The sequence below is a fragment of the Camarhynchus parvulus genome, chromosome Z (assembly GCF_901933205.1).
Source record: "Camarhynchus parvulus chromosome Z, STF_HiC, whole genome shotgun sequence".
NCBI lineage: Eukaryota > Metazoa > Chordata > Aves > Passeriformes > Thraupidae > Camarhynchus > Camarhynchus parvulus.
Genome location: NC_044601.1, coordinates 44,592,902 through 44,605,834, shown reverse-complemented (window position 1 = coordinate 44,605,834; position 12,933 = coordinate 44,592,902). Strand labels below are relative to the sequence as shown.

General features: G+C 44.5%; 1 protein-coding gene across 1 annotated transcript in view; it reads right to left on the bottom strand.

Annotated features, from left to right (window-relative positions):
- The window catches only part of MAP1B (microtubule associated protein 1B), a 71,468-nt gene extending 65,693 nt beyond the window's left edge, over positions 1-5,775 (bottom strand). Inside the window, exons 1-2 of the mRNA XM_030968617.1 lie at positions 5,418-5,775; positions 683-784 (exon numbers count right to left, since the gene is read on the bottom strand). Of these exons, the coding sequence (XP_030824477.1) occupies positions 683-784; positions 5,418-5,595 (280 nt within the window). The 5' untranslated portion in view covers positions 5,596-5,775. The remainder of the gene's footprint in view (positions 1-682; positions 785-5,417) is intronic.
- Between the last annotated feature and the right edge of the window lie 7,158 nt (positions 5,776-12,933).

Sequence of the window (12,933 nt, the reverse complement as noted above, 5' to 3'; positions counted from 1 at the left end):
ATGACAGCACTCAATGTGGATATGGCCACAATGATTTCACCAATGACAGAAACCTCTACTACTTTGAAAAGGTCATATGTGTTCACATGAGAAACCTAATTAAATTCATCCATACTCATTCAGCAATGGTATTAAGAGTAAGGAGATCTTAGAAAACTTACCGAACACTTGATTCTCGTGAAACCAGAGCAAACCCAAACTTTATACTTCATTCAATAAATTGAAACTTTTGTTTACCAGTTTTGTGAATCCTCTTAAGGAAGAATGAGCTTGGAAAAAAGGCAGCAAAAGAGATTTAGTCTTACTAACCCTATACATTTCTGATTTCCTCATACAAGCCAAAGAAAGTTCCTGGGAGTGAAGGCAGACTCACCATAATGCAGCTTCTCATACCAAGAAAGATAAGTAAGTTCAAGTCCTTTGGGAAGAAATACAGGGCTCGAGCTGCAGTAGCGCAGCAGCTGTGACATCAGTTCTGGCTCTGTCCCACTATGAGCTAGCCTTCCCAGTTATTGTTTTGTGTGTACATCACCTATGAAAATAAGGACTGGACTACTAGATTGGCGCCACATGAAGAAACTCTTCAATCGAAAGGTGAGTTTTCTTAACTTTAAAAAGGCCCTAAAACTACTGGGCCAGGCAATTTCAGAGTGTAATTTTGCAGTTCTGTTCTTAAACTCACCTCGAACTTCAGGAGAGAATCGAGCTGAATGGCGAGACACAAAGAGTTTCAGTTCTTGATCCAAGTTGCATTCAACCAAGTTTGTGTCCCATGATCGGATTCCTAAAATTCAAAATACAAAACACATGTAGCTTGACACATGACCACTGGAAGCTTTAACTGAGTACTTTTCTATTTGCATTCAAACTATTTGCAGATTTCTGAATTCCAAGCCCAGCCTCGCTTTCTTCCAAGACACAAAGCAATTTTTTAAAATACATTCAGAAGGATTCTGACAGGAATCAGAAAAAAAACCATCTGCCTTTCCAAAGGGTGACCCTTCTTTAAGGCCCCAGCTTTAGAACTGCAGTAGTAGCCACTTCACAGTAAGTTACCAATGTCCCTGACATACCTTTAAAATCCTAATATATAAATTTACAAAACAAAAATGAATCACCCAGAGGACACTTCAGTCAGGTTGTGCGTTTCAGAAGAAAAAGACAGCATTACCTAGCATGTTGCTAATTAATATTTAAATACAAAGTATTAAATTGCTGACTTCTTCATTCAGTATCTTTGAAGCATATCATATTTTAAATTAAAATTCAAGTGATCTTTTATTTATGAAGTGTCAGAACTCCAGTTTTGAATTTGAAAATGCTGTGCTTGATCTTTTTTTTTAAAAAACCAAATTGCACATCTCTGTTCCCTACTGTTTTTCCCCCAGCTACTTAAAAAGTAAGACACTTGACACTTATGTGACCAAAAAAAATATATTATTCCAAAGTAGATTTTTAAGGACTGAAATTCAACCAGGGAAAAAAGTCATTGCAGCCAAAAGACAAGTTTCTAGCTTTCTTCCATAAGATTTTAATGAACAATTTGGAAAAAAAAAAGAATACAGTTCAGATTTTTATATAATTTTGTTTTGAAATTGTTCTGAAAATCTACTTTTGAAATAATGAGCAGGCTGTAACACTACTAGTGAGTCCAGGCACTACTGCAATTTTGAAAACCAAAATTGCACTCATTTTTTTTTCCTAAAAAACCATCATTACATTTACAGAAATGAACTGGCAAACATAAAATGGATTGCTGGTGAGGAGGTGTCTGGTGGCCCCTCCCCACATGACCATGCTTTTGCATGGAATTATTGGATTAGACCACTTTGGGGTTTGACAACAAGATGCCTGAAGAGGTCTGTGTCCAACCCCTCAGAATGAGTCTAGAATTAACACTTCTCTCAGGGTTTCAGGCTGTGGATGTTACTTCAATGCCACTCCCCATGCTATATGTATTCTCTGTTTCAAGGCAGCGGAAATGTCAGAACTTAGGCATAAGCCATGTTGCAGGGATGAAGCATGAGAAGAAAAGAGGGAATAGCAGAGAAACCAGATCTGCAGTGTTAGTCTCCCATTGCACCTCTGAGTAGGTTCTCCATGCAAATATGAACATCTGCATTTCAAGAGCCTGAAGCCTCTGCAAGAAGAATGCATCCAGGGCTCTTCCTTGTCAGCATCCAAATAAAGGTAGCAGCAAGCTTACTGTAACATGCTACCAACAATTAAGTAGCTGCCATGTGAATCTCAAGAAAAAATTGAAAATACAGTATTGCCTGTGTGTTCCATAACCACTTGAGAAAAATAACTGAGCTATAACCAGCCACCTCCACTTCCTGACTGACGCATCATTGTTCAGAGGCATAAGCAGCAAGACTCTTCTGCAAGTCTCCTTACTTTGTTTTCTCAGAAAGCACTTGGCCATATGGTACATTTTTGGGACAAGTTTTGGCAGGCAAATACATCTAAACAGGCTTTAATATCTTCCAGGTGTTGGAATATCTGAGAGCAAGAAGACCAAGATGATATAATACCATACAAATAGAGCACATATGAAAACAATAACTATGAAACTGACATTGATCACAAAGCTGAAGTGCACTGAATGAATGAGTGCTGAACTTCAAGAAGCTTGAAGAGAAATAGCTCCCTGGCTTATGACATCAAGCTTGGGCAGAGAAACTACAATGCTTTCTGGAGGTCCGCTAAACAACATGGACTATGATTCATCAACGCTGCTAATGAAAGGACTGGTCCACCACCCCTAGCTACTTTAGATATGATCCTAATTTGCTGTAGGGATAAGATTCTGATTAGATGTAGTCAAGATTGCTCAGTCATTGCCTGATTGAGCCGGACAATGTCCAAAATACAGGACTCAGACCAAAATAAATTGGGGGGAAAAAAAAAAGCCAAGGACATAAAAGCCTTTATGCCCTATGCAGGCAAGCTGAAGCTGGAATTTGGGTAGACTATCCAGAATATGCAACAGCATGATTCAGCAATCTGGATGCAAAAATTATGCATGTGTATTACAGCAGAACAAAATGTATTAAATGAATGATATCACTATATCAGGTTTTGGGCAGAACAAAGGTAAATGTGGATGAAAAATCCAAGGTCAGTCCAATGATGGCTTAGCAGTGTGGACATTACTGCTGTAAACATGGCGGAACTGGAGCTATTTCTTTCTTTATGCAGTCTTAAGAGTGCAGTGCCACTAGACACAGGAATAATCAGACAGCAGGGAGGGCACACCCAGTAGCATCTGCTAAATCAGTGGAAAAATCTTGAAGCTTTCTCTTCACTCCCCTCTTCTCTTTTGGTGGACGGTGGGTTGGAGAATTGCCCCCTTAGCAAAGTCACATCCAAAATGTAATTAATGAAAATGCGTCTCGCCACACCATTCCCTCCCCACGATATATTAAGAAATGACTCTGCATTCCACCAGGTTGCGTAGCATCACGCCACTGATGTGCTATCAGCAGATGTTTTCTTTGACACGTTGCTCTGCAGTTTGGCGCATGAATCCACAGTTTTCACTGATGGTACTCAGGAGATGTACCAGAGAAGACAGTAAGGCAGAGTTATCAAGAACCAAAATGCATTTAAAGCTATGTTGAGAATAAAGGCAGCAAGAAGTGGGGTTTTTTTCCAGACTACAGCAGACTTTCCAAACAGAAAAATATTCTCTGAGCCCACAATTGCCTCACATAGACAAAGCGTCAGACTCCCACTGTATTCATCCAGAAAAACGTACCTCAAAATTTCACCAAGGAGTTTTCTTAGCACGCAAAAATCTCAATCAGATGGTCTGATACTAGGAACAGCAAGGTGACTTCTAATCCAAAATGATGAATTAAAAGGCCAAACATTCCCTCTAAACATCTAAACCTGTAAGTGGGTGTTCTGCTTAGTGGCAGGAGATAGCAGCAACTGAGCTATGCAGCAGTGACTGTACAATAGGAGATTCAAGAAGAGACTGGAGAGCATTTCTTCAGAGGAAGGGTATTAGCCGTCTTGAGGGAAGAAATTTTACCAATTTGCTTTATAATCTTTGACAATTTAATTAGAATGCAACCACTTCTCTTCTAACACAGCTGAAAATTAGATAGAGTTAAGGAAGTGCAATGCTGAAGAAGCTCTGAATGACAAAGCACCTGCCTCAGTAGCTCTCCCAAAGAGACAATGGTAGCAATAAAGATGAACAGGTTATGATGAAACTGGTTGGCTGAGAGGAGGATGCCTTTTCCCTCAAATAGTAATGAAAAAGAATTCTGAGAAATAACCAGCTAAAGCAACAACGGTTAAGAAAGCAACAATAGAGACACAGATGAAGTCCTAGCTGGACTGCTGAACCACACCTACATGACAAGGCTGCTACCAATTCCCCGTTCCGGGATCTCTTCTCCACTCTTAACAATGGCAGTTCCTGAAATCTTTGTTTTCACCAACCCAGAACAAAAAAATACAAATTATAAAATCAGCTATCAACTGAGTTTAAATAACTGTAAGGTCCGGCAATAATTTTCTTCGTGCTTTATTCCACTAATACCGCAACAGCTTGTTGGTTTTTTGTTTGGTTTTTTTCCCCCCTCCTCTCCGCATATACACTACAATCTATTGTATCAGAAACCACAACGAAAACTTATAAAACCGTCATTTCACTTGCAATACCACCCTGCATCGCCGTCTTAAGAAAAGGACAAATAAATGCCGAGTCAGAGGACCCCGCAGTCGGACAATAACGAGGCTGAGCATTGGGGTAACAGCCTTGTTACTCATATGGATTTTCTTTATTGGAATATAAACGCGTATATAGAACTTGGGTCCTGAAAAATTGTCCAGACGACAGAAAAGTCCCAGCGCCCAAAGTTAGACACAAAGGCGCGGCTGCGCTCCCGCCCGCGCAGCCCCTGCCGCCGAGAGGGAAAACGCCCCGAACCCCGCCGGCTTAGCGTGGCGGTGGGGACGGGGACTGCGGGCGGCAGCCGCCCCGCAGCTCCAGCCCAGCCCACCCGCCCCATCGCCAGCCGCCCTTTGTCCGCCCCGAGCAGCTACCGGGACCGCAGTGCGGACCGTGCCACGCCCACCCGCCGGTGTCTCCGGGCAGACGGGCTCGGCGGCGGGCGCTGCGCTCCCGACCCGGCCCCTCCGCCCAGCCATGGCGGGGAGGGGGCTCGCTGCGGCTCCCGCAGCCCCGCTCCGCAGCGCCCGCACCCCGCGGGGGAACGTGGGTGGGTGGGTTGGTGGGCGATTGCGGCGGGACTCCCCGGGGAATAAAGAGCCGGAGCCCGCGGCTCGGCGGGATGCGGTTCGGGGCCGATCCCGGCTCCCGACCGCGCCCAGGGAGGGGCAGGGCGCCGCCGGGGGGTGTCGCGGCGCTGCTTGCGGCGCCCCGGCTCCCGCCGCCTCACCTCGCTCGATATTGGTGATGGCCCGCCGCAGGTGCTCCTCGGTCACCAGCTCGCCGATGACCACCAGCAGGTAAAACTTGCTGTCTAGGAAGCGGTGGGAGAGGCTGGGCGAGGTGGAGGTCGGGTTGGGGATGCTGCAGGAAGGCTCCGAGTCCACTTCCACCACTACGGTGGCCATCGCCTCCGCCCCGCGGCTCCGGGGCGCTGGGCGCAGAGGGGCCGCTCGGCGACAGCTCCGCAGGCGGCAGGGAGGGAGTGAGGGCGGGTGGGAAGGCGGCGGCGCTTTTATACGGAGACGGTGCAGGGCAGGGACCTGGTGAGGAGGAGGAGGAGGAAGGGGGGGAGCCGGCGCATCCTCCGCGCCGCCGCCGCCTTTCCAGCATCCACAGCTGATGTCATCTGCGGCAAATCCTCCCCGCGGCGGCCCCCGGAAGCAGGAAGGACGCGGGGGGCGAACAACGCCCCGAGGGGACGCCGAGGGGTGCGCCCCGCGCCTGGGTCCCGGCCCGGCCGTGGGACCCCTGGGTCCGCGCCCCTCGCGTCCCTGCTCCCCGTGCCCGTTCGGGGCGTCACCCTGCCCGGGCCGGTTACCCCTAGGCCCATCCCTTAAAACCGGGCAATGAGGAGCCGCAGGTGATGGCCGGGCAGACCTGGGGAGCTCATGCGGGAAAGCCGGCATCGGGTTCCAGCAGCGCTCCAGAAGCGGATGAAAAAGCAGTGCCACTGCCCAAAGCCAGTTGTCCTCTCCTACATCTTGCTGTAGCACTGCAGCAAAATTTGAGTCATGCTTAAACACACGCCCTCACCCAGAAATCTAAATATTCTTTCTAACTTTTTTAATTTGAGAGCAGTTAATTTGATAAGATACTTCACACGTAGCCCTTCTGCACATATTCAATGCCCACGGATATATGACACCAGAAAAACCCTGGTTTTGGGAAACATGCTGAAACCTGTAGTTTTAGCTTATTCAAAGCTGCAGAAATTCAAACGGCTTTGATAAGTAATGTTGACCGGGCTCAAACATCTCCAGGGAGCAATGATAGCAGAAAACTTATGCAATGACAGAACCAAAGGTTTCATTTCTCTTCTCATAGATATTAGTATCTACACCCCAATACTCGGTGATAACCACCTCTGAAAAGTGTCTTACTCTCTCCTAACGATGGATGGAGAAGTCAAATCTGTCTGAGGGGTTCCTCTCACTTTACTGACATAAGCAAGCCACTCGTTTACACTAAGCCTCTTGTTTGTATGGCTCAAGTGATGTGGGATAAATTTCACTGTGACATAGGAAAGGATATAAACTTTTATGGCTTATTTTTTAAGATAACCTCTTGTCCCTGACTGAGAAGACACTTCCTCTGTCTGCAGCTCCTTACAGTGCTGGGTGTGCAAATTCTCTGCCTACTGCTTAGGAGCAGAGTGCTTGCCTGAATGAGCCAGTATATCAGCCTTGTCTTACTCATATTTTATTCCAGGGCACGGTGGACTAATTCACATGCATTTCAGGTTGTCACTCGTAAGTTTTTCCTGTCTTACTAGCCTAGAGTCTACAGTTTCAACCCACAAAGGTTAGAATAGCATCATTTTACGTGCTGGTCCATAGTGTTGTATCTGTCTATAGCACCTAGTGGTTTTGATATGAATAGTTCCTCTGCACAAATACAGCACTCAAAGTCTTGGCTTACACAGTGTGGTGTGTTTGGATGTTGCATCCAAAGTAGACTTTTCCTGAACTGCCATTATTCTGAAGGTTGTGGAGTGCAGACAAGCATTTTCACAGCCATGTCAGGCGGCTGAGATGACACAGTGGTAAAGAGCAGCAGTGCTCATTCTTCACTAGAGCTGACACTGCTGATAGAGCAAATGCAATGGCATAGATGCAGAAGAACTAGCAGCAGTTTTAAGGTTTGCAAGGTATTCAAAGGTGCAGTGTGTTCCTCTTGGGATACCCCTGCTAATCTGGGCCCCACTGTGACTTTGCTGTTTCCTCTCAGTTTCCCTGGGATGGTGTAGGGGCCTGCTTAGAAATAATGTCCATCCCTGTAGCCTTTTCCTATATTACCCCCTACCTAATAATTTATTATCATTATAGATACATTCAAGACTTGCCACTTGGTACCCAGTGGAGAAAGCCAGCTTCAGGCTTTTGTCACTGCAATCTGTAGTTTTGGGATATGCCTTTATGCCAACCACCAGCAAGAGCAGCTAGTCTCTCAAGCATGGAAGGGGCTTGCCAAGGGGTCTTGCCAGCTGGTTGCAGAATAGACAGATGCTGGTTCCTGGACATAAAGATAAAACAATTACTTGCCTTACAAGCACAGCAGGTTAGTCAGAGAAATGCACATCAGTACTCAAAAGGCACTGTATGTTCTTTTAAGCACTTTCTTATTTTAAGGAAGTAGCTGGAAAATTGCCTGTGAATTTGAAAAGAGCTGAAAAGAATGCGTTTTTTCAGAGAATAAAATGCTTACGTACAGTAGGTGATACAGTTATGTTTGAAATAGCCTGCTCAGGAAGTCCTCTATTTTATACTGAAGTGTGAAATAACATGTAGTTACAACATGGTATGATAAAAAATGAACCGTTACAGTCAAACTGTCTTGTCATGGGTGATGTGTCACCCATTAAAACCCTATGGACAAGAGTTTGTCTTTGAAAAAAAAAGGGTCTTGTGCTAAACTCTTCAAAGGATGCAGACCTCTAGCCTTGTCTATTCCCAAGCATATGCTGCTTCATCTGGGATGGAAGGTAGATGAGAAAGGTGCTTTATGTTCCAGAACATATTCTCCAGAACATATCTCTGAGGAAACTGCAGGGTCCCAGCTCCATAGCCACTGCTCATGCTGTGTCTTACCCTGTCAGTATCTCAGTCAGGTAGATTTGTTTGTCATCATCTTTCCCTACCTGGAAACTAATTTATATTCTGCAATATGGAGCATCAGGTCCACTGTTGAGTGAAATGTGGAAATATGCTGTACAAGGCTGACTTAGTGTCCTGTGACCCCCACTGTCTGAGAGTGATGCCATCTGCCTATCTGCAGCTAAACCACATAGCTATGCCACTTCAGTAGAAGAAACAGCAAGCATGGACTATACAATATATCTTACTGTTTCAAAGAGACAGTTATTGAGATCTGCACCTGTCTGGCTTTTGATTGGCTTCGTTTGATTTTGTTGCTTTATTATGTTCCATACCAAATTGTAGTCCCAAAGCTGAATGTGATCAAATAGTATATGCAAAGCTGTATTTTTTAGATGTTGTAATTTTTAAAGACGCAGTTTAAATAAAGTGCTTGAAGTTTAAAATATGCTTCTCGGTAGTATGTGCCATTTGTTACCCACTAATATTCAAGCTTCATTCAAGTCCAAACTTCAAATTTTAAATAAAGTTTCAGTGATGTACAAGCCTTTAGACTGGCCCTTTGTCTCAGGTCAAGTGTCATCCCTACCATGAAAGAAATACATATCCATATGGATTGCTTCAGACCAATTGACATACAGACTGGGGAACAAGAGGTTGGAGGGCAGCACTGTGGAGATGGACCTAGGGTTGCATATGAGTCAGGCAGCCAGGAGGGCCACCTGTGTCCTGGGGGCATCAGGCACAGCATCACCAGCCAGGCAGGGGAGGGGATTGTGTTCTGCACGGCACTGGGGCAGCCTCACCTCAAGTGCTGGGGGCAGTTCTGGGTGCCAAAGTAAAAGTGAAATATAAAACTATTGGGGAGTGTCCGAAGGAGGGCCATGAGGATGGTGAAGGGCCTTGAGGGGAAGCTGTATGAGGAGCAGCTGACATCACCTGGTCTGTTCAGCCTGAAGAAGACTGAGGGGACACCTCATTGCAGTTACAGCTTCCTCAGGAGGGGAAGAGCAGGGACAGACACTGATCTCTTCTCTGTGGTGACCAGTGACAGGACCCAAGGGAATTGCATGAAGTTGTGTCAGGGGGGGTTTAGGTTGAGTATTCAAAAAAGGTTCTTCACCCAGAGGGTGGCTGAGCACTGGTAGAGGCTCCCCAGAGAAGGTGGAACAGCACCAAGACAGTTCAAACATTATTCGAACCGCACCCTCAGGCACATGGTGTATTCTTGGGGTGTCCTGTGCAGGGCCAGGATTTGGACTTCAGTGATCCTCATGGATCCCTTCCAGCTCAGGATATGCTGTGATTTTTTGAATTTAAGAACTGAAACTGAACTGTCTTCATTGAGAGAAATGCCAGTCTGAGGAGTGTACAATATGTCATGAAGGGCATTCCTCGCATCGGTAGGATTCCTTAAGGATAGTCAGGAAGGCCCAACTTCTAGAGATGGAGATTTGCCATCCTAGGCCTGAGGTGACAGATTCACAGAATGGCTGGTTGGAAGAGGCCTCTGAAAGTCATTTTGTCTAATTCCTCTGCTCAAACCAATGGTAGGTTTCTGAGAACTGTGTTCAGTGGGGTTTGAATATCTCCATGGATGGAGACCACCACCATCCTGGGCTACATCTGATGCATGATGAAGTCAGAAATATGCTACCAATACTGTAGCAGATAATACCTATAACATTGTGTACCTTGCCTAGTGGCTTCCCAATGTGACCATCATTCTCAATATCCCCACTCCACCTCAGCCCCCATTTTCTGCAATCTACCATCCCCATGTGGTCCAGCCTTGACCTCTCAGAGTCTCTTCAGTGCATTGTTCCTTTGGGCAACTCAGCAGAGCCTGCAGCCGCACAGGTGCAGAGGGACAGTCAGCATGTCACCCTGGCCCCAGCCGGGCAGAAGTGTGACCCTGCAGCTGCTGGCCATGGTGTGATTAGTCATGAGCCCTTCCCTGCCAACACCTGGGCTTGTGGTTCATGGAGACAACTCCTCCTGCCTTACCCCATTTTTTAGGCAAGGAAGCATCTTCATCTCTAACATCCTCAAGCTAGTGCTGCCAGAGGAGATCCTCCTGCAGCAGTGATAAGGCAATAGCCAGGGTCACCAGAGAGAGCTGTACCTGCATGAGCAGACAGAGACTTGGACTCCATGAGAGACTCTTGGTAAATACTTTACATTTTAGGATGGCAGGCTTTAACTACATGGAAAATAAAAATTACTTCACCAACATTCATTTCAGGTATTTTAAAAATATTACTTCAATTTTAGTGATTACTTTTTAAATTTCAGAGTAGAAAAAGCTTCTATTTGGTTATTGTGAAATATCTATTGCAATTGGTATTTCATCTGTTTCCCACTCCTTCCACTTTCCCCACAGAAAAGAAGTTACATATTAAAAAAAAAGTGAAGAAAGCAACACTATTGCTTTTAAAAATAACATTTTTTTCTCACTTTTAGCTTTCTGTCTTAAAGTGAGAGAAAAATAACACCAAGTAACATTTTGCATTAGTTCCCAGTGGAAAATGTTATTATTTTTTATCATAGTGGAAAAAAAAATCAGAAGTGAAAAAAGAAAAAAGTACTTTCTTTAACTGCAATGAGAACTAAATGAAAAGAAAAAGATTTTCCACTGGACTATTAAAAAGAGACAAATTAAAAAATAATTATTTTGCATAATTTTATCCTGACATTTGCTAGGAGCAGAACATGTAGCTTTTCATGAAAATAAAATTATTGCTTCTCTGCTCTTGGAGGGAAAATACAGCCATTTTAAGTAATTTTTACTAATTAGGATGGTGCTTAAAATTCAGCAATAAATGATAATAAAAGTATTGAAGGCAATGGTACCCATTGTACTACAAAGTTGGATGGATAATTAAACCATCATCAGCTGCAAAAACAATGGTAAGACAAAGTGGTTGGCATCAGGCAGCAGTTTTGAGCATCCTTTGAGCTCAGGGCTCAGTTATCAACTCTTCTGAACAAGAGAGAGAATGATCTGAAAATGTGGGATATAGTTAGGGTTTCAGGAGCTGAGTTTGTCAGGGTTTCAATTCTTATTGAAGGACTTCAAGTTACAGAATTTAATTTGGGTGCTAGGGGTAAAATACAAGTTATCTCCTATCACACCAACCTAGAGGACCCTATGGTCCAGAGTCCCCACATGTGCTTCCTTTCAAGCCAGTTTTAGAGCTCAGTCTTGACTTAAGAGGGGAGACAAATCAAGCCATGGGTTTAGGATGGCTATACATACACTATCATCTGCATAGTTTGGGGGCAGCTGGAACCTGGGAGTTCCTGCATGGCGCTGTTGGCTGCCCTGAGCCCCACGTGCAGCCTCTGGGAACTAAACCGGAAGTAGATGTTTTACATAATATTTTCATGTTGTTTTAAGACATGCCCTACAATACTTTTCAGAGGTTACCTGCCAGCTCTGCTAGTTCTTTAGCATTTAGAATTGCTTTGAAATTATTATTTTACTAGGGTGCTGTTCTCTCAAGAACTGTACAATAGAAATGACAAATCGCTACTGCACAGAGAATAGAGAGCAAGAAATCTAGGCAAGCATAATTTCATACAGTGCACTGACAGGCTTCCAAAACAGAATCTGGGGAACTGCTCCATCTTCCTACTGGAAAGGTCCGACAGACCCTGGATCTACACTGGAGGCATCACAACTCTCCAAGGCTGCAGAAATTTCATGTATTGCATAGTTGCAACCAGAGTGGTGCATCATTTTGCACCCTTGCCCAGGACTTTTTGTGCATGCGAGGACCTTGATGCAGCCTTTCATTCTAGCGCTCTTATTATATTGAAAGTTACGATGAATCTTATTCCTAAAAGAATAGTTTGTGACTCTGATACTGCCTAAACAGTGTTTAGCCATTTTACTGATGTAGTCTGTAGTCCTGCTGTTACAATCATCCCATCCTTTAAGTGTTCCAACTACCACAAGCCTCATACTTTTTCAATAGAACTTGATATTCAAGCATCATAAACGGTAGAAATGGTTAACTTAATTTTATATGTATCTCAAAACAAATTCCAGAGTTGGAATTTGTAGGAGACCACCTACATGATGGACCATCTGGTTCCTTTCCCCTTTTGTGCACTTTATTATTTTGGCTTAATAGCAATGTTACTATTTGTATGATTTTGCAGCATAATTTTGTCTTTTGTTTGTTTGTTTCCCTTTTTTTTCTGGGATTTTTTGTATTTGTCTACCCCAGGCACTCCAACAGGCTGACATGAAGTACAGATGATTTAAGGGTGGTCTTTAAGTTAACAAGTCATTCCTAGTGATTGGTATTTCACAGTAGGTTGGGATATGCTGACTAAGAGTTGCACTGCAGAATTTACTGAAAGGCTTGAGTGGAGGGTGTACAGCAGGGGTGCAAGAGAGCTCAGTAACCTGAGCATTTTGCTAAGGGGCTCCTGTTTTGGGAGTGGACAGAAACCACCACCACTGGGCATTCTGGTATAAGGGTTCACCATCAGTGTTTGCTTTGTGCCCAGGGGTGTGCCTTTTAGTCCTGCCATGGCAGTGCCCCAGTGCAAGAGTCCTTGTGGAGCTGGAACCATGCTATAGGATAGGCAGAGTATGCCACGCTTGCCTCCTAAAAATTGTCCTGATTTTTTGTCAGG